The sequence below is a fragment of the Pecten maximus genome, chromosome 16 (assembly GCF_902652985.1).
Source record: "Pecten maximus chromosome 16, xPecMax1.1, whole genome shotgun sequence".
NCBI lineage: Eukaryota > Metazoa > Mollusca > Bivalvia > Pectinida > Pectinidae > Pecten > Pecten maximus.
Window position 1 is genome coordinate 11,856,908 of NC_047030.1, and position 26,902 is coordinate 11,883,809.

General features: G+C 36.7%; 2 protein-coding genes across 2 annotated transcripts; one reads left to right on the top strand and one right to left on the bottom strand.

The window, feature by feature from the left end:
- Positions 1-1,687: 1,687 nt before the first annotated feature.
- On the bottom strand, positions 1,688-16,162 carry LOC117344490 (28S ribosomal protein S22, mitochondrial-like). Its single transcript, XM_033907246.1, has 8 exons — positions 16,044-16,162; positions 13,192-13,442; positions 11,694-11,858; positions 10,995-11,138; positions 10,369-10,458; positions 8,028-8,173; positions 7,570-7,684; positions 1,688-1,887 (listed from the first exon to the last, which is right to left on the bottom strand). The coding sequence occupies exons 1-8, from the start codon at positions 16,123-16,125 to the stop codon at positions 1,777-1,779; spliced, it is 1,104 nt and encodes a 367-aa protein (XP_033763137.1). The 5' UTR covers positions 16,126-16,162; the 3' UTR covers positions 1,688-1,776.
- A 163-nt stretch (positions 16,163-16,325) lies between these two features.
- Positions 16,326-23,328, top strand: LOC117344491 (bud site selection protein 21-like). The gene is made up of 6 exons (XM_033907247.1): positions 16,326-16,550; positions 18,192-18,460; positions 19,234-19,345; positions 20,365-20,461; positions 21,402-21,517; positions 21,811-23,328. Exons 1-6 carry the CDS (start codon positions 16,430-16,432, stop codon positions 21,885-21,887), a joined length of 792 nt encoding a protein of 263 aa, XP_033763138.1. The 5' UTR covers positions 16,326-16,429; the 3' UTR covers positions 21,888-23,328.
- The last annotated feature ends 3,574 nt before the right edge of the window (positions 23,329-26,902 follow it).

Consider the following 26,902-nt stretch of genomic DNA (forward strand, 5'->3'; position numbering starts at 1 on the left):
TATTGGGATTTGATTTTTTTTATGCATTTCTGTTCTTCAGACCCTTAAATAATCACGAGAGTTGTTTTGATATGTTTTGAAATTATGAATCATATTTTTACATACTGTTTATATTAACCCATGTTATCTTTCGTGTAGTTCAGTTCTGGGTTGGTAACTCTTTTACTATGAGACTAGGGCAATGATGAGCGTGGTCTGCTCTATAGTAAATTATTAAATACAATTTGACTCGTATATGTCCCAGCTCTGTGTCTAGTTGGTCTTTTTAATAAACTTTGTTTCATAGATTGGTTATAATCATGATCGATGTTCTACGCATGTATATACATATGTATTTATCAAGTTTGTTTGCTAAGTTAATCTCCTTGTGAATACCCAGGGTCATTTTGAGGCGTGGTCTCCTTGTAGTAGTTGGTGACTACCTCACTGAACAACATATGGAAGGCCTGTTGCATGCCATCCACAGCAATTATGGTTAAGTGTCTTGCCAAAGGACAAAACCATGACAGCACAGACAGCCCCCTTTCTCAGCGTTCAGTAAAACACAGCCCTACATTGGTAGGGAGTGTTGAACCTCTGTGTTCAACTGAGGTTATGTGGCCAGCGCTCTTGCCAACAGACTTATCGAGAAACCTGCATATTGATAATGAACTGAACATGTAATAAATAATTTGTCATATTTTCCTATTACTTTTTATGTGTATCTACCTCTATTTGTTGATTATGAAATGGAAAGATTGATTTTTGCTGATCTACTGTTTATTTTAAGCAAACGTTAATATTCATTACATCTTAACCAATATAATATTAGAAATATGTCAACTTGATAAAAAGTTACATTTATATAATAGTTCTGATTGTAAAAATTGTAAATAAATTATGCTTGGTTACCTCAAACACTCGGAGTATCTTCAGAAGTTTTTTCAGAACTCCATTGACTGTGATATTAGTTTGACTGTTTGTAAACTGTAAATTTTGTATATTCTATAGTTCTTAACTCTATGTACTATAAAAATTGACTGTGATATATAGATATTAACTGGACAATTATTTTGGTTTAATGTAAGAATGAACCATTGTCAAATCATCTTTGATGCAAGTTTCTGTTCACTTGCACTTTTAACTTATGTTCTTTGTTTCATTCTGTTAGCGATAAGCTCGACAGCCAATGGGGTCGAGAATGGTACTTTTATTGTATCAGTTGACAATTTATCATTTCACATAATTTTACTCTTTACAGGGTTATATATGTACTCAGTCAGGTGATATTAATAAGACAGTATAGGTAATAGTACCTTGATATATTAAAATTATACTACATTGTACACGTATTAAGAGTTTTTTTATCCAGCACATCAACATATTTTAAGTAGACATATTCAGTAGAGAAAATAGACAATGGGTTATCAACAACAATAAAGGTAAAGTGTCTTGCCTAAGGACACAATCTGACAGCAAAGAGCAGTCCGTTTCTTGGGTTCCAGAAACCTCCAACCCCCTCTTTCTCAGCAGATTGATACATGAATGTAGGCCTCATGGAGAAAGCACACTGTGGATAATTTACAATACATCTCGAAGAAGGCCCTATAGTATCAACCCTTAAAAATTAGTCGGCCTCGGGTGTAATAGACTCGAGCTAAGTTTCTGTTGATAACCTAGACTATAACAGAAATAATTAAACCAATAATATATGAACAATTTACTTTATTTCTCACATAAGATATTCACAGTCTCTTAGTAACTTTCACACGCACACATTCCATACATAGCGCTACCCTAGTTGCCAAAAGCTTGACTGCTGGCCTCGTCTGTCAGGGCCTGTCGGTATGATTTTACTGCTTCCTTCAAGTCTTGTAACTTTTGTTCACTGTAGGTGTCACAGTATTTCTGTAAAGTAAAAAGTAATGAATGTCAGAACATATATATGAATTTGTCATGTATCTCTATCATTCATATAATCAATACCTTAAATTCCTGCTGATTGCCTGCAGGCTATACAATTGAAAACATTTAGAAATGCCTGATGAAGCAGGCTATCTCCCAAAATGTTTTCCAAAAGCCATAAAAAGCAGGCTATTTAAAATTCACATAATCTACAGGGTGTGTTGCGATGTCCATAGTACAATGCAAATATATTCCAGGGTTGGTTTGAATACATTTGATGTATTGAGAGAAAGTGAGCTGAACACAAAACTTGGTCCAGCATATCTACAATTTCATTGGACAACAAATTCTGAATGATATTCGATCTCAGTTTGAAGGGTGTGTCCACTATGTGATCCAAGTATAAACCAAGATTGGTTAAAGCTAGACATATACTTTTTGAGCAATAGACTCAAATGCAAAACTTTAAAGTGAAATGCCAGTTAAAAGCAACACCATAGTCTTTCGTGACATGTTGTAGACAAGACAAAAATACATAAAATTTATGTTTTTCTAAAATGTCTGTATGTCTGTGGTTTTCAAAGTAACACTACAGAGATTATTTGTTCCTTTTTCATTGCATCTTGACATCAATTGTCGAGAACCAATTACCAGGTAAGTCAAATGGATATTACCGGTAAGTCGTAAGTGATCACATGTACTAACAACTAGACTTATCCTGTTAGGGACCTTCATACCAATATCACATAGTGATCAACCAGAGTCCTTCTGAGGTGAGGATCCTTGTAGAAGCTGGTGGCTATCTCAAACAATATATGGCCTGTCACATGCCCTCCAAAGTAATTTGAGTAAAGTGTCTTTGGGAAGGACACAACCATTACAGGGCAGGACTGTCTTTGATCTCAACATCCCGAGGAACACAAACTGCCCAAGCACAGATTGAACCACACAACTCTGATATCAGCCAAATCAGCATTAGTCAGATGCACTACCAACTAAGCTATTGTGTCCCAAATTACTTAAGTAATACCTTGGAATAACAGTAACAAATTCAAAGAAGATACCTGAATTGCTGTTTGAATTATAAAGCTATCAAATAAACCAGATACCATTTTAATAACCAGCCTTTGTATATATGTTGTAATCATCTTATGGTATCTTATTGTTACTTAACTCAAATATCTGTAATCTGTATACCCTGTAAAAACCTCTACAATAATCTGAGTAACTACCTTTATTATGATCCGAGTACCTACCTCTACAACAATCCAAGTACCTACCTCTACAACAATCTATAGCTACCTCTATTATAATCCGAGTATCTACCTCTATAATGATCCAGGTACCTACCTCTATTATGATCGGAGTACCTACCTCTACAACAATCCAAGTACCTACCTCTACAACAATCCGAGTACTTACCTCTATCATAATCAAAGTACCTACCTCTATTATTATCCGAGTATCTACCTCTATTATGATCCGAGTACCTACCTCTATCATAATCAAAGTACCTACCTCTATTATTATCCGAGTATCTACCTCTGTAATGATCCGAGTATCTACCTCTATTATGATCTGAGTACCTACCTCTATTATGATCCGAGTATCTACCTCTATTATGATCTGAGTACCTACCTCTATAATGATCCGAGTACCTACCTCTATTGTGATCCGAGTACCTAACTCTATAATGATCCGAGTACCTACCTCTATTATGATCTGAGTACCTACCTCTATTATGATCCGAGTATCTACCTCTATTATGATCCGTATACCTACATCAATTATGATCTGAGTACCTACCTCTATTATGATCTGAGTACCTACCTCTATTATGATCTGAGTACCTACCTCTATTATGATCTGAGTACCTACCTCTATCAATATCCGAGTACCTACCTCTATTTTGATCGGAGTAGCTACCTCTATTATGATCGGAGTACCTTCCTCTATAATGATCCAAGTACCTACCTCTATAATGATCCGAGTACCTACCTCTATCATGATCCGAGTAGCTACTTCTATTATGATCCGAGTAGCTACCTCTATTATGATCCGAGTACCTACCTCTATAATGATCCGAGTACCTACCTCTATAATGATCCGAGTACCTACCTCTATAATGATCCGAGTACCTACATTTATTATGATCTGAGTACCTACCTCTATAATGATCCGAGTACCTACCTCTATTATGATCCGAGTATCTACCTCTGTAATGATCCGAGTATCTACCTCTATTATGATCTGAGTACCTACCTCTATTATGATCTGAGTACCTACCTCTATTATGATCCGAGTATCTACCTCTGTAATGATCCGAGTATCTACCTCTATAATGATCCGAGTACCTACATTATTATGATCTGAGTACCTACCTCTATTATGATCCGAGTATCTACCTCTGTAATGATCCGAGTATCTACCTCTGTAATGATCCGAGTATCTACCTCTATTATGATCTGAATACCTACCTCTATTATGATCTGAGTAGCTACCTCTATTATGATCCGAGTAGCTACCTCTATTATGATCCGAGTACCTACCTCTATCATGATCCGAGTATCTCCCTCTATTATGATCTGAGTACCTACCTCTATTATGATCCGAGTATCTCCCTCTATTATGATCGGAGTACCTTCCTCTATAATGATCCAAGTACCTACCTCTATCATGATCCGAGTAGCTACTTCTATTATGATCCGAGTAGCTACCTCTATTATGATCTGAGTACCTACCTCTATAATGATCCGAGTACCTACCTCTATAATGATCCGAGTACCTACCTCTATAATGATCCGAGTACCTACCTCTATAATGATCCGAGTACCTACATTTATTATGATCTGAGTACCTACCTCTATAATGATCCGAGTACCTACCTCTATCATAATCAAAGTACCTACCTCTATTATTATCCAAGTATCTACCTCTATTATGATCCGAGTACCTACCTCTATCATAATCAAAGTACCTACCTCTATTATTATCCGAGTATCTACCTCTGTAATGATCCGAGTATCTACCTCTATTATGATCTGAGTACCTACCTCTATTATGATCCGAGTATCTACCTCTATTATGATCTGAGTACCTACCTCTATAATGATCCGAGTACCTACCTCTATTGTGATCCGAGTACCTAACTCTATAATGATCCGAGTACCTACCTCTATTATGATCTGAGTACCTACCTCTATTATGATCCGAGTATCTACCTCTATTATGATCCGAGTACCTACATCAATTATGATCTGAGTACCTACCTCTATTATGATCTGAGTACCTACCTCTATTATGATCTGAGTACCTACCTCTATTATGATCTGAGTACCTACCTCTATCAATATCCGAGTACCTACCTCTATTTTGATCGGAGTAGCTACCTCTATTATGATCGGAGTACCTTCCTCTATAATGATCCAAGTACCTACCTCTATAATGATCCGAGTACCTACCTCTATCATGATCCGAGTAGCTACTTCTATTATGATCCGAGTAGCTACCTCTATTATGATCCGAGTACCTACCTCTATAATGATCCGAGTACCTACCTCTATAATGATCCGAGTACCTACCTCTATAATGATCCGAGTACCTACATTTATTATGATCTGAGTACCTACCTCTATAATGATCCGAGTACCTACCTCTATTATGATCCGAGTATCTACCTCTGTAATGATCTGAGTATCTACCTCTATTATGATCTGAGTACCTACCTCTATTATGATCTGAGTACCTACCTCTATTATGATCCGAGTAGCTACCTCTATTATGATCTGAGTACCTACCTCTATCATGATCCGAGTATCTACCTCTATTATGATCTGAGTACCTACCTCGATTATGATCCGAGTATCTACCTCTATTATGATCTGAGTACCTACCTCTATAATGATCCGAGTACCTACCTCTATTGTGATCCGAGTACCTAACTCTATAATGATCCGAGTACCTACCTCTATTATGATCTGAGTACCTACCTCTATTATGATCTGAGTACCTACCTCTATCATTATCCGAGTACCTACCTCTATTTTGATCGGAGTAGCTACCTCTATTATGATCGGAGTACCTTCCTCTATAATGATCCAAGTACCTACCTCTATCATGATCCGAGTAGCTACTTCTATTATGATCCGAGTAGCTACCTCTTTTATGATCCGAGTACCTACCTCTATAATGATCCGAGTACCTACCTCTATAATGATCCGAGTACCTACCTCTATAATGATCCGAGTACCTACATTTATTATGATCTGAGTACCTACCTCTATAATGATCCGAGTACCTACCTCTATTATGATCCGAGTATCTACCTCTGTAATGATCCGAGTATCTACCTCTATTATGATCTGAGTACCTACCTCTATTATGATCTGAGTACCTACCTCTATTATGATCCGAGTAGCTACCTCTATTATGATCCGAGTACCTACCTCTATAATGATCCGAGTACCTACCTCTATAATGATCCGAGTACCTACCTCTATAATGATCCGAGTACCTACATTTATTATGATCTGAGTACCTACCTCTATTATGATCTGAGTACCTACCTCTATTATGATCTGAGTACCTACCTCTATTATGATCTGAGTACCTACCTCTATCATTATCCGAGTACCTACCTCTATTTTGATCGGAGTAGCTACCTCTATTATGATCGGAGTACCTTCCTCTATAATGATCCGAGTACCTACCTCTATCATGATCCGAGTAGCTACTTCTATTATGATCCGAGTAGCTACCTCTATTATGATCCGAGTACCTACCTCTATAATGATCCGAGTACCTACCTCTATAATGATCCGAGTACCTACCTCTATAATGATCCGAGTACCTACATTTATTATGATCCGAGTACCTACCTCTATACTGATCCGAGTACCTACCTCTATTATGATCCGAGTATCTACCTCTATTATGATCGGAGTAGCTACCTCTATAATGCTCTAAGTACCTACCTCTATTATGATCCGAGTACCTACCTCTATTATGATCAGAGTACCTTCCTCTATAATGATCCGAGTACCTACCTCTATAATGATCCGAGTACCTACCTCTATTATGATCTGAGTACCTGCCTCTATTATAATCTGAGTATGGTACCTATACCACTATTATGATCCGAGTACCATCCTATATTATGATCTGAGTACATACCTCTATTATGATTCATGTACCTGCCTCTATTTACCTACCTCTATTATATCTGAGTACTATAATCCGAGTACCTACCTCTATTATAATCCGAGTATGGTACATATACCACTATTATGATCTGAGTACCTTCCTCTATTATGATCAGAGTACCTTCCTCTATAATGATCGAAGTACCTACCTCTATTATGATCCGAGTACCATCCTATATTATGATCCGAGTACCTACCTCTATTATGATTCATGTACCTGCCTCTATTATAATCCGAGTATGGTACATATACCACTATTATGATCTGAGTACCTAGTTTTATTATTTGAGTACCTACCTCTATTATATCTGAGTACTATAATCCGAGTACCTACCTCTATTATATCTGAGTACTATAATCCGAGTACCTACCTCTATTATGATCCTAGTATGGTACCTATACCACTATAATGATCCGAGTACCTAGTTTTATTATTTGAGTACCTACCTCTATTATATCTGAGTACTATAATCCGAGTACCTACCTCTATTAAGTTCAATAGGTCTTCTGTGTCTGTAGATATATCTTGTGGTACTGGTATTTTCTTGTTTTTGTGGATGTTTTCGAATAGGTGAATTAAACTGACAGCATCAAGTAACCTGGAAAAATAATGGATAACGTATCAAACTAGCATTGAGTAGCCATAGTTTGTGAGGGGTTTTAGTCTGTTTACATTATTGACTGATCACAAAAGGTAATAAATTATCAAAGTCTATCAGCAGAGCCCAACACTGTGTTATAAATCAATAAATGACATGGAGTACTCCTCGGAAATTGCCCCTGTATTGGAGAATAGCGATAAAACTCCTCCATACAGATAAATGATTCAAACATGTGGATTCCCATTTGTGCAGAGGCTCAGGTTGTTGGGTAAAATTTCTTAAGATAAAATTTTGTTTTGGAAAAGAAAATTGTTTTTAATACAAACACACCAATACTTACAAATCATGTTGTATCATGTCCACAAGCAAATATTTAATGTTCTTTCTTAGAATGAAGTAGAAAGACATTGGTCCAAAAAATCGTGTGGATGCCAATTTGTTAAAACATCGGTTCTGCAATACGTAGTCATAAATGGTCTGTGTAACCTGTGGAATAATTCAGAACATTACAGTATTGTTCCTAGAAACATGATCCCACAGTTAAATGATTAATTTAGAACTAGAAGTTTTGATTTTCCTGCTTACAAAGAGATTGGCAAGGACTGCAAGTTGTCATTTTAATGTAATAAATGGATGTTTAAGTTGCCATAGTTACATACTGTAGTGATGAACAACATAATAAACAAGAATTGCAAGTTGTCATGGTTATGAAATGAATATGAATTGCAAGTTGTCATGGTAACATTAAGAATGGCAATTGCAGGAATTATAAGTTTTAATGGTAAAGATTAAGAATTACATATTGCTAATTCAACTTGCTATGGTTGCCATGGCTACATAGAGAACAAGAGGCCCAATGGGCCTGTATCGCTCACCTGGCTCTACAGCAAATTTGCAGTTGATTGAGGTCATTTCTAAAGATACTATGCTGATAACAACTTTATTCAAATATCAGAGTAAGCTAGGTTTATTCCTGTCAATATATTTTTTAGTCCTTCATTCCAGCATACTATTGGCCTAAGATCGGGTCTTGGCCCTTGGCTCTAAGCATGCTACAGAGAGGCCTAATATCAAGTCCCTGGGCCTCTTGGCTATTGAGAAGAAGTCTTTTAAAGATTTTAACCTATTTGACCTATGTAACCTTGAATGAAGGTCAAGGTCATCTATTTGAACAAACTTGGTAGCTCTTCACCCAAGCATGCTACAGGCCCAATATCAAGTCCCTGGGCCTATTGGTTATTGAGAAGAAGTTGTTTGAAGACTATAGCCTATTTGACCTATGTGACCTTGAATGAAGGTCAAGTCATTTATTTTAACAAACTTAGTAGCCCTTCACCCAGCATGCGACAGGCCCAAAATCAAGTCCCTGGGCCTCTTGGTTATTGAGAAGAAGTCATTTGAAGATTATAACCTATTTGACCCATGTGACCTTGAATGAAGGTCAAGGTCATTTATTTTAACAGAATTGGTAGCCCTTCACCCCAGCATGCTACAGGCTTAATATCAAGTCCCTGGACCTATTGGTTATTGAGAAGAAGTCATTTGAAGATTATAGTCTATTTGACCCATGTGACCTTGAATGAAGGTCAAGGTCAGTTATTTTAACAAACTTGGTAGCCCTTCACCCCAGGATGCGACAGGCCCAAAATCATGTCCCTGGGCCTCTTGGTTATTGAGAAGAAGTCATTTGAAGATTATAGTCTATTTGACCCATGTGACCTTGAATGAAGGTTAAGGTCATTTATTTTAACAAACTTGGTAGCCCTTCACCCCAGCATGCTACAGGCTCAATATCAAGTACCTGGGCCTTTTGGTTATTGAGAAGAAGTCGTTTGAAAATTATAACGTATTTGACCCCTGTGACCTTGAATGAAGGTCAAAGTCATTTATTTTAACAAACTTGGTAGCCCTTCACCCCAGCATGCTACAGGCCCAATATGAAGTTCCTGGGCCTCTTGGTTATTGAGAAGAAGTTGTTTAAATGAAAAAGTTGACACCGGACGGACGACGGACGCTGCACCATGGCATAAGCTCACTTGCCCTTTGGGCAGGTGAGCTAACAAGTATCTGGTGATGTAATAAAATGAAATCATTGCTATGATAACTAATACTACCAGGTATTAAAACTTCATAAAGACCAGTTTAAAACAAATCAGAAAGATCTCAATTCAAGATTAAACCCTGAAATGAACAGAGGGCAATAAATCTTCAAAAAAATAAATCAATAAGCTGCTAAAAGTTGAACATGACAACATATGATTATTAAGCCGAGTATTTAAGAGGTTGGTCAAAAACTGAGAAAGGAGATCTTCAGACAAGGGATATTGGTATAAAACTGAGAAAAGAGATCTTCAGACAAGGATCAAATACTGCAATGAAAAAAGGGCAGTAACTTTAAAGTTGAATCAAAACACAACTACATATGATTATAAAGCCTTCTGATGTTCAACACTGACCCATACTAATATAAAGAGAAAGAATCATGTTATCTCCTGGTCACATCTAAGTATATGTATAAGATTAAGCAGGCTAGTTGGAACTCTAAATTGAGTTCCTTTCAGCCATTTAGCTAAAAAGTTTATGAAAACTATGTATGAAATAAGAAGGATTTTAGAAAATAACCTTTATTTACCTAATAGGCCCTGCCCAGTATATCACCAAATATTGTTCTGTGTTCTTACCCTGATGAAATCTGGGTCATCTGGCTCAAACTGGACACATGCTCTGTCAAGGATATAGATGATATCTGTCAATCCGTTTTCCAGCAAATGCTACAACAAAGTTAATCAAATTAATATGTTAGTTAGTTGTTGTTTTCTTTTTATCACTACTTTGACGCGAATGTCAACTACTGTGTCAAGAAAGATAAACCTTCAAATTGAAGTAATTCTTTGACAGAATTAATGTATGAAATTATTTTGCACAAATTTGAAAATATTTTTAACAATGCTTAATTAGTTTTTTTTAATAATTTCATGAATGTCATTCCTCGTGAACAGCCAGGGTCATTTTGAGGCTGGGTCTCATTGTAGTAGTTGGTGACTACCTCATTGAACATACAAGAATCCTGTCGCATTCCATCTAGAGCAATTAGGGTAAAGTGTCTTGCCCATGGACACAACCAAAACAGCACAGACACATGTAGGGATCGTCAAACAAAGCACCTCAGATCTTCATCCGAGGTTCTATAGCTGGTGCTCTAACCGACTGAGTTAATGCATCCCCTTGAGTATTGAATATTCTCCCATCAAATAGGGTTTGATTTTAGACAGGTGATACTATAAGGTGACGTCTTTATTATACATACTGCTAAATGGTCTTTCTCAAACATCTTAGGAATCCCAGCAGATACTCCTTCCCTCGGGTAGTATATATGATTAGCACGTGTTCGTTCCTCAGGATTAGCTGTCCTCAGTGTTCCATCTGTATCACGAACAACTACAACTCTATCCTGAAAAATATTCATTGTATATATTATACAGTATTCTCTTGTGTCTGATAATACAGTTACAAAGTGTCTATATTTAATGATATAAATAGTTGATTTATTTTGCATTAATGATACAATGTTCATTTGTCCCTGCAGATACACTATAATTCTATTATGGTCTCTTCAATATTAAATATGTATAGTTCATTGCTTAGATAGTTGTCAGATATCTTCCACTTTGATTTCCAGAAATACATTTTCAGAGTATCTGTATTTGAGGGAAAATACATCACAGGACGCTTTTTGTCTCAGTATTGATAGTACACTGTACTGTTCCTTTGAAAGTTTTTTTCATGACCAATATATACTACAAAAATTATGCCACTGTGAAGTACACCTAAATTTACATTTGATTTCCTGAAGATTATTACTAATTACAGGATAATATCCAGTTGGGATTAACCGATTGAAATAGTAATAGCAAAACCCAACCAAATTGTGGCAATGACCCTCAGCAAGTTACTAAAGTAATACTCAATTTTTCCTAAAAATGATGATTTTATTAATTATATTTACCCTTTTTCCTTCTCCACCCGAGATGTCGGTAAACATCCATTTTGATGTCAGTGCAGGGCTAATCTCTGGATCATGACACAAAACTTTTGTGCTCTGATCTTTAGCTTTCATATATGGCGGCATTTTCAGCATTTGTATTGCCCTCTCCATTGCTGAGACTTCCATCTACATACAAAATAAGAATATATTCTAGAAGGTAGCATAAAGATTCCAAGTGGATCTTGATACCAACCATTGTGAGATTTTTATTCCTCTTAAACCTTTGCTATAAGTCATGTTGACAGTTAATACCACATGTCGATTATACTAAGTTTTATTCAAATTCTTTTTATGTGTGATATCCGTTCTATTGTACTAGAATAATTTGAAGATTGCTAATACATCTGGATGTCACAAGACAGATTACTAATACATCTGGATGTCACAAGACAGATTGTTAATACATCTGGATGTCACAAGACAGATTACTAATACATCTGGATGTCACAAGACAGATTGTTAATACATCTGGATCGATGTCACAAGACAGATTGTTAATACATCTGGATGTCACAAGACAGATTGCTAATACATCTGGATGTCACAAGACAGATTGTTAATACATCTGGATGTCACAAGACAGATTGTTAATACATCTGGATGTCACAAGACAGATTGTTAATACATCTGGATGTCACAAGACAGATTGTTAATACATCTGGATGTCACAAGACAAATGGCTAATACATCTGGATGTCACAAGACAGATTGCTAATACATCTGGATGTCACAAGACAGATTGCTAATACATCTGGATGTCACAAGACAGATTACTAATACATCTGGATGTCACAAGACAGATTGCTAATACATCAGGATGTCACAAGACAGATTGTTAATACATCTGGATGTCACAAGACAGATTGCTAATACATCTGGATGTCACAAGACAGATTACTAATACATCTGGATGTCACAAGACAGATTGCTAATACATCTGGATGTCACAAGACAGATTGTTAATACATCGATCTGGATGCCATCAATTTTGCAAAAGATATGGCCAGGTCTGTACTTTTCTGATGTAATGATGGGTCCTGCTGGCAAATTAGCACATGTATTAATTGTGGTATCTTTATGTAACATCAACCCAGTTTCTTCTACAAGCTATATCTGCATGAATCCGACTTTTGTATCTGTTGAATAGTATGCTCTTATACATCCAGTCAACAACGCTTCTCGGGCTTGAATATCTGTTTCTTCTGTTTGTTACATGTATATTTTAAGGCATAAACCTTGACAGACATGCAGATGTTGATACAGACCTAGAAATCTGAAATCAATATAAAATCACCCAACAAACAACTCTGGTCCAACTGATAAACCAAAATGGTCCAGGTTTCTGCGTATGAAGTATCTGCATTTTCATGGCCCTTTTGTGCATGTCATTGTGTATTAAATCCTTACCCATGGTAGATTATAGCTATATATAGTATTACCTACGTAAATGTATACTAACCCGTTTAAGTTCAACTTCCGACATTAATTCATAGCGAGGTTTTCGATGATGGTCTGTTTTACGGATCCTGACAGCATCTTCCATACTAAGCCGGGATATTTTTAATAATACTTCTTGCACTTTCCTCTGAAGAAATATTGGTAGGGGGTCTTGTTTAGAAAGAGGTATTTTTCGCCCACCACCTGATGTTGGAGGAGATGAAGCTGGAGGTTGATGTGTCTCATCAGATGAACCTGAGGATCCAGTGCTACCTGCAGGAAAATTGAAAGTTGTTTAATGTATGACCACATTTAAAAATAGCACAAGAATCCCACGGAAGTGGATGTATCGCCTGCGCAGCAAGCTAGGAGAAAAACAGCTTGGATATTCATTGTATCTATGTATGATTTGCCAGATGGATTCCCATGCAATGAACGAACTCACAAATGATACAGTGCATTCCTCTTTATATCATGTTGCATTTGTCAGACAGAAACATGATATTAACAGGTATATGTGACATTAAGAGAAACATGTTTTTTTCAACTAAATCTAGTGCATTCCAATCTCCATAACTAAAAGTAAGCTATTCAATAGTAACAGTGACCTTGACCTTTTAACATCGAACCTGAAAGCAATCCAAAGCAAGCATTTCCTGTAAGAAAGCATCGTATGAAGTTTGAGCCTGATTGGCTAAGGAAAACTTGAGTAATCACATGGAAACAAATTTTCTATTCAAAGTAACGTTAACAGTGACCTTGATCTCAAACCTGAAAAAACAATCCCAAGCAAACAGTTTTGATAAGGAAGCACTTACAAAGTTTAAGTTTGATTGGCCCAAGGGATAACTTCAGTTCCCGGACTTTGACTTTTGAACATGATCATGATGACCTATCACATATCTGAAATTCCATTGTACAATAGTCATGTTTTGTTTGTGGTATTTCCGGAATATTAGAGTGCCACAAAGTGTTCTTAAATTTAGATAATTTGGATTTGAAAGAACTCCAACAGGTAGCTTTATAAGTCGCTAGAACGGCCATGTCAGCCATGTTGTTTACTACAAAACGTAAGCTAACATTGGTCAAGGGAGATAACTACACATTTTCAAGTATCGCCATACAGATCAAGGATAGACGATGCATCGATGCACAACACTAGTACTGTGATCCAATACATTGATGCATCAGTGAATCGTTACACCACTAATGAATACATAATACTGGTAGAATGCAGAGTTGATAGAACTTAAACTATTTATATAAGTTCTAATACTGACTGCATATGTACTGTATGTCATCATTACACTATTTGTCAACCCTGTCATCAGCACTAACTTGCATCTGCATCATCTGTTGCTTCATCTCTGTGCTTATGGGGCATGATAAAGGGGTATATATTAATTTCATTAAAAACTTGAAATATTTTATAAATAAAAATAAAAACATAAATCTTAAACATTAACAAGTACCTAACAATCTTATTAAGGACATAGAAATTGCATTTCAAAATGAAGCCCAATCTTCTATTAGCTTTCTTAATGTTTGTGAATTTGTCCACTGCAAAAATAATAAGTTTGTGGCCTCATGCAAGTCAAATGCAAGAAACTCTAGTTCTATTTGTATTTGTTTTAACATAATGTGTCACTTCGATGTTGTATGGTAATTATTTAATTTCTTCTTGACTGTTTTGATTAGTACAAAATTAAATCATAACGGTCCTCTAGTCGTTGGTGTTATGTCAATTTACTTACTACACGCGTATGCCCCAAGTTTACAACAATAATCTCCACAGGTGTTGATTTCAGAGTCGGTTGGCCCAGCATCTGTCATGTTTGCTGATTTACAGAAAATTTTGGGTAAATTTTAACCGTTCTGGACACAAAATCAGTTCAGTATTCGGAATAAGAGTGATCAGTATTGGGAAGTGTTTTTATTATCATAATGAAGAAGGGTCATTTCCGTATATCACCATTTTGGTTAGTATCAAGAGATCTTCGGTTTGGAGAAGGATCAGCTTTGGAAAGATTGCACTGTATTATCATTATCGTTCATTACACATTCTGCCCTGCAGGTAGGGCGTAAGAATTGTACCTGCTGCCCCCATTGCATGATCGTAAGAGGTGACTAAATTTGGGATCTTATCTTTTCTCTTCTTTCTGAACAACTTTCTTCTTCCTAATGTCTCCCTTGACAATGCCTCACTTTTGGTCTTCATTTGAGCGTTCGCCCCTGTGAGGAAGACTTTGGGTTCTGTCCCCTGGCCGAGACATACCAGAGTCATTAAAAATGGTAGTTGCTACTCCTGTTTAGCGCTCAGCATATTAGGAGTGGGACGACTGGTTCGCCCGTTGTCAGTATACTGTGACCGGGTGGGGTACCGTTGTCCTGCTGGGTGTCTTCGACAGTATGCTTCAGTGAGGTAGAACTATAAATCGGCAAAAGTTCCGGCCTATCACAAGGAGAATAAACACACAAACGCACTCACCACACGTATGCATGTCGCACGCACGGGAGGGCGTCCTTAAATGACCTTAGCTGTTAATAGCTAGGACGTTAAACAAAACAAACCAAACCAAACCAAACATTACACATTGTGGGCTGAACATGCAGATGTCGAGAAGGTCTTGAAAATCTTTGCCTAGACTTATCCTAAAGCAACTCAAAGTCGCTAGGTCAGCCTTAATTTTAAATAGTTTAGGCGAGGTATATTCATATGGATTATAAATTATAATATATTCTTATTGACAGAACGTCAAACTCCAGTGGAAAAAACAATTGCTGAATCCGAAATGACCTGTTCACGCCAAGGTCGATCGACATATTTATCGTCGTATTGATATAATTTAAGCATCAAAGTAAAAGAAAACTTACTCTCTCTTGAATATGTTCGTAAGCATGTCCTTCTTATGTTATATAACCTCCGAAATAACTTCAAATGATCTAATGATGCCATTTTTTCGCTCTCAGCATGACCGGAAGTTGAATTTCTAAGCACGTAAAACAGTTCAATTGTCGTAAAAAAATAATAAATATTAATACAAACATTTCATTATATTCAATGTATTAGGAGGTGTTATGTTAAAATAAATGTTCTGTAAACGACGTTACAGCTTTATAGACATTTAAAATCTATTTAAAACATGATCTACAACGACATGCCATAAAACTTAACACACCTAAACCCACGTGAACTTGTAAACAAACTGAACAGATGAAAAACACTTTCAATCGGACAAAACTTTGCAAATCGTGACAAAATGAGCCGCAGATATTCATCAAGGAAAGTGGAAGATGACGAATTCGAAAGTGAAATATTTAAAGATATTGAAAAGAAAACTGAAGACAAAAGTGGGACATCTGGATCAGAAAATGAGTCTGGTAAATTGTCAAATTCAAAAGATTATAAACATGCACCAGTGCAGGCATGGTGAACGTTTATATGGAATTTATGTTTAATCATGAAAATGATAATGATAATAAAGCAGTCAAAATAAGACAAATACACAAAGTCTTCACCTCCACCGAACCCAGGTTCTTTGGCTTCAACAAAGCTTTCACCTAATCTCCTAGGCTTGGTGGTTTATAGTATATTCTAAACTATCCAATAGGATAAAGAACACAAACACAAAAGTTGTATTTCCCAGCGACATAGGCACTGACTAATTTATTGTCAAATAACAATACATGTAGTAAAAATAACATATTTCACACACACACAACTCCTACCCTAACCTAACCTATACTGTATTATATTATAATGCACCATATGAAAATTACCCTTAAAAAATTTAAAATTTACGTGTGATCTGGTATACCTGTGTCGCCTGAATGACACGTATAGGCTATACCTTACCCAATTTGCATGTGCAAATACCAGTAACGCCACCTATTGGCGTACCTCATACCGAAGAGAAAATAATTACATCCTAATTCCTACCGTCAACCGGTTGAAATTATATGTATATTCTGTTAACGTCCTATCAATTATAACAGCTAAATATAATTAATAAGGCCATTTAAGGTGCTTCAGTACACTTGTGCCGAGTAAAATTTGAGAAATAACGGTTTGTAATCAATGATGAATCCCTCGACATATTTTGATGTGGTATTATATATTACTGAATAGTTACATAAACATTAAAAACAGATATTTCAATATAAAATTATTTAAATTATATTAAACGACCTAGTTTATAATTGGTGTACAATCAGAAACTACAGAATTCAGAGGGCAATATTATTTTAAATATTTTTTTTGTGAAACGGGTACAAATTAATAATATCGTTGTATTAGCTAGTGTTCATCTATGCCATGCCAGGCTTAATTGTTTTTGTTCAAATGATCAAAATGGTGGTGTATTTATAATTTTCATGATGAAAATGGTTATTTATATAAATGGTCTAATTTGACAAAAAAAAAGCCTGGCACGACATAGATAAACACACTAATATAATGATATTTTTGTAACTATTTCACCAAAAAAAAAACATTTTAGATAAGCTCTACACTAGGCACGGTGTCATGGACAGAGGAAACTTGGGTAAGTAGTAAAAACCCTGATCATGGCACCAAAGCTGTAAAAAGAAGAAGTAATGTAGAATATCTTGAACCAGCCAACTTTAACTCTCTAATGCAGATGGCAAGCTTAAGGCTTACTGGAGACGGTCACTCACTAGCTCATTTTCATTACTGTACTTATCCTAGAATAAGCCAATGCAACTTACGTACTGTAAAAGTTAGTATTTAAGTTTGCAGACGGCTTATTTGTAAACCTATTATTAACTTGATATTTTTAAAATGAATGATTATATTTACCAGTTTGCAGATTTGAAGAAGGATGCTAATTTGTGGGCAGGGACTTATTTGGGGATAAATATCAACCAACCTGTTAGTGTAGTCTCATGCATCATGTATATGTGAGAGTATTACACTATGTTATACAGGTATCTGTTAAAGATTATTTAGAATTAATTTGCTATTTTTTTACTGACATTTTTATTTGGATCTTTACATTGCAGTGGAATCTGAATCTTCTGAAAACGAAAACTTATTAGTGGAAAGTGATGAGGAATATGATGGAGATATTGTTGGTGCAACAATTGAAAGGACTGGCATGGATCACATGGAAGACAGTGATGGGGACGATGCACCAGAAACAGTTTCATTTCAGTCAGGAAAGGATAATGCTTTACAGAAAATGAAACAGGTCATGAAACAGATCGATACAGAAAAGATAGCCCTTAAAACCAAGCGTAGACAGCTGGATCAGCAGTACAAGGAACAAAAGGTATGGAGAAGCTAAAACAAATGTCACAAGATTTCACAATTTTGAATTTTTAATGAGATTTTTTTGAAAAACATGGGTAAAAATCCCCAAATCTCTGCCCAAACTGATCCCTGAAGAATATCCACTTGGAGTTGAGTATGATTCTGTAGATATAAGTTTGATTGCAATCATAACAGTGAATGGTTGTGTTAACTTTATTGATATTAATTCATGACTTCTTTCATTTAAGGGAAGAAATAAACTGTATCCTACTAAAGAAATTTCTAGAATTTAAATCTTCTTTGTAAGAACCATGTCACATGAGAGAAATTTCTATAGAATCATTGTCTTTCAATTGTATCTATATGGTAACAACGCTTTTCAGTGTATATACTAGAATGTATTGTTGTTCTTTTTGTCAGGTAAAGCATGCATGTGTATTGTGTGATGCTATACCAAACACCTCCCATGTTTATAAAATGTAAACAAGTTGGTGTGTCAGATTAGTCTTGGATGAGTTTATGAGTGTTTATGAGTCAATTTAAATATATGGTTATGTATTGATTGAAAACTGTGGCTTATGATCGAAGATGTGAAGAAAATATTAAGTAAAAACTGATGTGGCCATCATAAGCTCTCTTTAATTGTTCCATCATTTTTTCACATTGTCACATACGATGTACATAAATGTACATATAATGTTAATTTATGTATGTTAATTATAAATTCAAAGTGATTTTATTGTGTGAGTTAAGCAATAATTATATAACCTCCTGCCTGTTTTGTTTTTTCAGAAAAGAAAGTTGGAGAAACTGTCAAAGAGTAAGCTACCAGAGGATTTCTTTAATGATTTGCCAGAAAAGTTGAGCGATGTTAAGTCCAAATCATCTTCAAAGAATAAAAGAGGTATGTACATCCACCTGTACTTTTATATCATTGCTCAACACACATGTTTAAGATAAGATTATTAAAGGAACTTCAGTGTTGTGAAATGTACAATATTGGTATCTGCTAACAGGGCATTTTTTGAGGGCTTTTGGGGACGTTAATGAAGCCCATTTCCTATTTAGATTTTTCATAATTTAACCAAATTCCCAAAATTTGAAGTTTACTCTTGAAAAAATCCCTCCTAATTCACCCATTTTTTTCCCAAATGAGAAAAAAGGCACCATCCCAAACCAGTGAAAAAAAGCCTTGTCTAATTTATCCAATATTGTTTCATCAGCTTGGAGACTAGGGTGAAGGGGAACACCCATGTGGCTGACCTCTCTATGGGAGCTTAGCTAGGCAACCCTACATGAAGATAGTGTGGCATGGCAACATTCATGTTAGGGATGAAAATTAAGGCTTTTGGGTCCCTTGAGGTTGATGATCGATATTATTTGAGCTATTTTCAAACTTGTTTGAAGTTCTTAAAGGCCCTTTTAGCTGTTGCTTGCCATATGCAGTTCCAAGATGTGACTATACATATATGAATTTATAAGTTGCTTTCCACAATAATTCGCAGAATATGTTTAATAGAGTTTTAGAATGTGTGTTGTAGACAGAAATATCTCAAACCACGGGCAAGATTTCCAAAATTTTGCACAAAGCCTTACAGAGTACTTAGCCTTAAAAATCCTATCCCGGGTCTTGAGATATCACTGTCTGTATCACACAGGGGTGAGAGATTCCAACACTTTCCTGTCATTAGATAATGTAATTTTGTAATAATGGGCCTTATATATTACTCCTTCATCAATGGCACTTTAGACAAAATTGATGATATTCAATAACGATATGATCAAGTTGTATAAAGTGATGGCATCAATATTTTGTGAGTCATAATGTATTAAGAATTAAGGCATATGTAAAAAAAGCTAGTCAATTTTTGTGGATATTTGATATACAACTGTACATTATTATTCATTATTCTATGTGTTTAGTGAGCAGTATTGCTGACGAAGAGGAAGGGAGTCTGGCAGATACTGAAGAAGATTTTGATGTTTCTAAAAATGATTTTATTCCTTTGGATAACAACAGGTAATTTTGTACCCTATTGACTATATGATATATACATGTATATACAATATAATAGGGAAAAGATCAATGATCTCACACGGGGGGGGGGGGGGGGGGGGGGGGGGTTGTTGAGATTTTTTACCGGTTGAGATATCCCTGTCCACGGAACAGACCCATATTAGGTTAATTCTATTAATCCATCTTTATTTCTTTTAACTTTTTAGGAGGCTCAAAATCCTATTTTGCTAGTTGTAGTATACTGTGATAGAAGGATACTGTGTTGTTCAAGCGAATTTCTTGGTCTACTTTCAAGGTTACAGTGGATCAGGATCAAATTTGTCAAATATTTTAAATTAAAATTATTGTGATTGTGAATGGTATTAGGCCAGTAGTATATTGAGATGAAGGTTGAATGACCTTTAATGGATTTCATAAGGGTCAAATGTGTAAAACTCTTTAAGGAAATTCTAATTAAACAAGACTTCTGTAGTCAGATATTGGACCTGTAGCATGCTAAGATGAAGGTTGAATGACCTTTAATGGATTTCATAAGGGTCAAATGTGTAAAACTCTTTAAGGAAACTTCTTATTAAACAAGACTTCTTTAGTCAGATATTGGACCTGTAGCATGCTTATATGAAGGTTGAATGACCTTGAACTAATTTCACAGGGGTTACATGTGTAAAATTCTTTTAAAAACTTCTAATTAAACAAGATACATTTGGTATTTCCATGGTCATAATATCGGGGCTGTATCATACTCTGATGATGGGCTATCAGTTATGTTCAGGGGAATGGCCTTGACCTACTTTCAAGGCTACTGATGCTAAATGAGCTGAAATCTTTCTGAGATTAATATACTGTACACACTGTGTATTGCCCGCCCGTTAATTATTGGTAAAGACAGTAGTGTGATAGTACATGTTCACACCCTTGACAACTTGCATTGTTTACTTTGTAGATTAAGTGGTATTGAAGTGTCTACAGTACAGATCCACCACCAGAAAGCAATGTCTTCCAAGTGTAGAGCTGAAGATTTCAGGACAGCTCGACTCAGCAATGTTCCACGCCATTCAAGTAAGTTGCTGTATTTTAGAAACAGAATAGATTCTGATTCTGGAGAATTTCTCTCGTAAAGATATGAGTGTGAAATAATAAAAGGATTAAAAAAAGGTGTTTAACTGTCTGAGGCACTTGGTATAAAATTGATTCTGAATCTAATCGATAATTAAGTCTTCTTATTTGAATGTCAGATTTACCCGACTGATTTTTTTAAAAAAAGGTATTGTATTACTACTTGTGAAATGTAAATTGATGTTGTGTAAATAAGTGACTGTTTTCATTGACAATTAATTTCATGTTTTTTACAGGTAAAGCCTACTTTGCAACATTGGAAAAGAAGAAAGCATTAAAGAAAGGATTACGAAAAGATTTCATGATTAAATGATTTTAGAGAAAAGTGATTTATTATGATTATACACTGTATATGTACATTATTTAATGTATAAGTGAATACAGTGAACATTTTGTATCGTCATAACTGATTATTTCAAGGGAGATAATTAAGTTTTGCCATGTCAGAATATAGACTGTCACTCTTTAAAATAAAGAAGTTTTTTATCACAATAGTTTAGATATCGGTAATGAATTAATTAAATTACATGTATTTGTACATGTATTTGTTTTATTCAGCCTTTCTTGCAAAATGACTTTGAAAGATGGTATAAATATGATGTCATCTATTTAGGATGTCACAATTTTACAAATGTTTTCATATCTTTATGACATTGGCATTTTACATGACAGATTTGCTGTTTTGTGATAAATGGTTATGCATGAAAATGACTTACAGACTAGTTATGATGCATCCAGCCATTAAATTTCATAAAAAAAAATTTGAGTTGTTACAAAGTATAGTAAATAAAACTAGAATGGATACATCCAATAAAACCTGTCCTAAATGACACCTGTATAATACAAACACCTGTCTAAAGGCAGCATGTTTAGGGTTCCAATGCTAATACATACAATTCATTGTATATTTACCTCTATGTAAAGACCATCTGCTTTTAAAAGCCACTTTTCTCACAAAAGTGGCTGTTGTTCACAAGTTTCACTGCATTTTAAATTCTTAAAGATTTAAGAATGAAAAAAGATGTATGTAATTAGTGCTGAACCATGTGGTGACTTGTGTCCCACACCTAGTACTGAACCATGTGGTGACTTGTGTATCACACCTAGTACTGAACCATGTGGTGACTTGTGTCTCACACCTAGTGCTGGACTATGTGGTGACTTGTGTATCACACCTAGTGCTGGACTATGTGGTGACTTGTGTATCACACCTAGTACTGAACCATGTGGTGACTTGTGTATCACACCTAGTACTGAACCATGTGGTGACTTGTCTCACACCTAGTACTGAACCATGTGGTGACTTGTGTATCACACCTAGTACTGGACCATGTGGTGACTTGTGTATCACACCTAGTACTGAACCATGTGGTGACTTGTGTATCACACCTAGTGCTGAACCATGTGGAGACTTGTATCTCACATCTAGTACTGGACTATGTGGTGACTTGTCTCACACCTAGTACTGGACTATGTGGTGACTTGTGTATCACACCTAGTGCTGAACCATGTGGAGACTTGTATCTCACATCTAGTACTGGACTATGTGGTGACTTGTGTATCACACCTAGTACTGAACCATGTGGTGACTTGTGTCTCACACCTAGTGCTGAACCATGTGGTGACTTGTGTATCACACCTAGTACTGGACCATGTGGTGACTTGTCTCACACCTAGTACTGGACTATGTGGTGACTTGTGTATCACACCTAGTACTGGACCATGTGGTGACTTGTCTCACATCTAGTACTGGACTATGTGGTGACTTGTGTATCACACCTAGTACTGAACCATGTGGTGACTTATATATCACACCTAGTACTGAACCATGTGGTGACTTGTGTCTCGCACCTAGTACTGAACCATGTGGTGACTTGTGTCTCGCACCTAGTACTGAACCATGTGGTGACTTGTGTATCACACCTAGTGCTGAACCATGTGGCGACTTGTGTATCACACCTAGTACTGGACCATGTGGTGACTTGTGTCTCACACCTAGTACTGAACCATGTGGTGACTTGTGTATCACACCTAGTACTGAACCATGTGGTGACTTGTGTATCACACCTAGTACTGGACCATGTGGTGACTTGTGTATCACACCTAGTACTGAACCATGTGGTGACTTGTGTATCACACCTAGTACTGGACCATGTGGTGACTTGTGTATCACACCTAGTACTGAACCATGTGGTGACTTGTGTATCACACCTAGTACTGAACCATGTGGTGACTTGTGTATCACACCTAGTACTGAACCATGTGGTGACTTGTGTCTCACACCTAGTACTGAACCATGTGGTGACTTGTGTATCACACCTAGTACTGGACCATGTGGTGACTTGTGTCTCGCACCTAGTACTGGACCATGTGGTGACTTGTGTATCACACCTAGTACTGAACCATGTGGTGACTTGTGTCTCACACCTAGTACTGGACTATGTGGTGACTTGTGTATCACACCTAGTACTGGACCATGTGGTGACTTGTGTCTCACACCTAGTACTGGACCATGTGGTGACTTGTGTCTCACACCTAGTACTGAACCATGTGGTGACTTGTGTATCACACCTAGTACTGAACCATGTGGTGACTTGTGTATCACACCTAGTACTGAACCATGTGGTGACTTGTGTATCACACCTAGTACTGAACCATGTGGTGACTTGTGTCTCACACCTAGTACTGAACCATGTGGTGACTTGTGTATCACACCTAGTACTGAACCATGTGGTGACTTGTGTATCACACCTAGTACTGAACCATGTGGTGACTTGTGTATCACACCTAGTACTGAACCATGTGGTGACTTGTGTATCACACCTAGTACTGAACCATGTGGTGACTTGTGTCTCACACCTAGTACTGAACCATGTGGTGACTTGTGTATCACACCTAGTACTGAACCATGTGGTGACTTGTGTCTCACACCTAGTACTGAACCATGTGGTGACTTGTGTCCCACACCTTGTGCTGAACCGTGTGGTGACTTGTGTCTCACACCTAGTACTGGACCATGTGGTGACTTGTGTCTCACACCTAGTACTGAACCATGTGGTGACTTGTGTCTCACACCTAGTACTGGACCATGTGGTGACTTGTGTATCACACCTAGTACTGGACCATGTGGTGACTTGTGTCCCACACCTAGTACTGAACCATGTGGTGACTTGTGTCTCACACCTAGTACTGAACCATGTGGTGACTTGTGTCTCACACCTAGTACTGAACCATGTGGTGACTTGTGTATCACTCCTAGTACTGGACCATGTGGTGACTTGTGTCTCACACCTAGTACTGAACCATGTGGTGACTTGTGTATCACACCTAGTGCTGGACCATGTGGTGACTTGTGTATCACACCTAGTACTGGACTATGTGGTGACTTGTGTCTCACATCTAGTACTGAACCATGTGGTGACTTGTGTCCCACACCTAGTACTGAACCATGATGTGACTTGTGTCCCACACCTAGTACTGAACCATGTGGTGACTTGTGTCCCACACCTAGTACTGAACCATGTGGTGACTTGTGTCTCACACCTAGTACTGAACCATGTGGTGACTTGTGTCTCACACCTAGTACTGGACTATGTGGTGACTTGTGTATCACACCTAGTACTGAACCATGTGGTGACTTGTGTCTCACACCTAGTACTGAACCATGTGGTGACTTGTGTCTCACACCTAGTGCTGGACTATGTAGCCACTTTTGGTAAATCACCTATCAACACGTTACTGGCCAGGGGAGATTACTGGAGTAAAGGCATTTTAAAAAGTAGCTTAATTACATACAGTGTTCTAATTGCCATGTTTGAAACTTTACATAATCAATAAAAAAGATAAGTTTCTGCATTTTGTATGTGTTTTTTTGTACTTTAGTAATCATATTGTGTAGTCAAGGGTAAATTATACTACTATACTGTATGTAGATTATACATGTTCTCGCCTGGGTTCATCACAGGCACCTGATTATCAAAAAGCAAATAAATTTGTTTGTTTGCTTGGTTAATCATCCTTGAAAAATCAGGGTATTTGTTAGATGGGCTTCCTTTTAGCAGCTGGTGGCTACTTCACTGAACAACATACATGAGACCTGCAGTATGATATTTAGAACAACTGAGGTTCTGACTATGACAGCACAGGACGGCAACATGATCTTATCTTCCTAAGAATTGTTTATTACCTGAGGTGTGGCATGAACCTTTGTACATGTAACTGAGTTATGCTCGACTGAATAACCAAATATAGCCAATGTCTAAGAGATGCTATTTGTTCTGCAGTTTTTCTGAGAATAAAAGGAAAAGATGCATCATTTTTAGATTTGTTAAATAAATTTGCTTAACCTTTCAATGTCAAAGATCACATTAAACACCTCAAGCACCTTTTGGTCCATGCAGTATGACAATGATAATTGTCTAATGCCTTGTTAGGATAAAATGTGATCAGGTGTAGTTAAATGAATCACTAGATAAATTTTCCACAGGTCACAAAGTTCGACTAAAATAATATATATTCTTTGAACAACTTTCACATATCCATAAGGTAGAAGCTGTATAGTTTAATTAGAAGGCCTGGTGGATGAGCAAGGTTCCTCATAGAATGTAGCAAAGGGTACTTAGTAACCTGATTAAAACCCAGATTTTCATTATTTTTATTATATTTTACTGTGTTTAAATACATTTAGATAAACAAAGATAAAGATATAGGTCAAAGTGACCTACTTTTGATGCATGATCACTTATTTGAACCTATGCCCCAAGGTAAAGTTCCAATGAAAAGTACATATGTACTGTAAAACAGGGTCAAAGGTCAAAATGAAGACCAGAGTGACTTGAAACATGGCACTGCTTCACAAATGAGAACCCATGTCCCAAGTAAAAAGTTCCAGTCACAAGTAGTGTAAGAGACAGAGCCCAGGCATACTTTTTCTTTGATGTAGGTCAAAGGCCAAAATGTAGGTCAGAGTGACCTACGTTTGATGCACAACACACCGCCTACCAAAAGCAGACCCCTGTGACCTCATCAAGGTGAAGTTCCAGTGATGCATAGTGTGGGAGATATAAAACCCAGACAAGATAACGGAAGGACTGTTGACAAGACACAACACATGTAAAGCTATAGGGTCCCCCGCCTGACCTACCCAGTTCCTGGTGGTGGACTTATAATTATGTACATGAATATTGATCTCAAATCATAGTCCATACCACTTCTCTTTGCAGCTACCAATATACAAAAGTAGCTACTGTTGTAGTGGAAAAGCCTTTGACACTTATATATATGTTTTTTTCGCTGCAACATTAGCTATACAACCAATATTGCTTTGAA

Coding starts and splice junctions, on each gene's coding strand:
- LOC117344490 (XM_033907246.1), bottom strand. CDS start 16,125: ATGGCATCATTAGATCATTTGAAGTTATTTCGGAGGTTATATAACATA. Junction 11,139..11,693: donor CGGGTGGAGAAGGAAAAAGG/GTAAATATAATT, acceptor AATATTTTTCAG/GATAGAGTTGTAGTTGTTCG. Junction 8,174..10,368: donor ATGACCCAGATTTCATCAGG/GTAAGAACACAG, acceptor ATTATTCCACAG/GTTACACAGACCATTTATGA.
- LOC117344491 (XM_033907247.1), top strand. CDS start 16,430: ATGAGCCGCAGATATTCATCAAGGAAAGTGGAAGATGACGAATTCGAA. Junction 16,551..18,191: donor TGGATCAGAAAATGAGTCTG/GTAAATTGTCAA, acceptor TTTACATTGCAG/TGGAATCTGAATCTTCTGAA. Junction 18,461..19,233: donor AGCAGTACAAGGAACAAAAG/GTATGGAGAAGC, acceptor TTGTTTTTTCAG/AAAAGAAAGTTGGAGAAACT.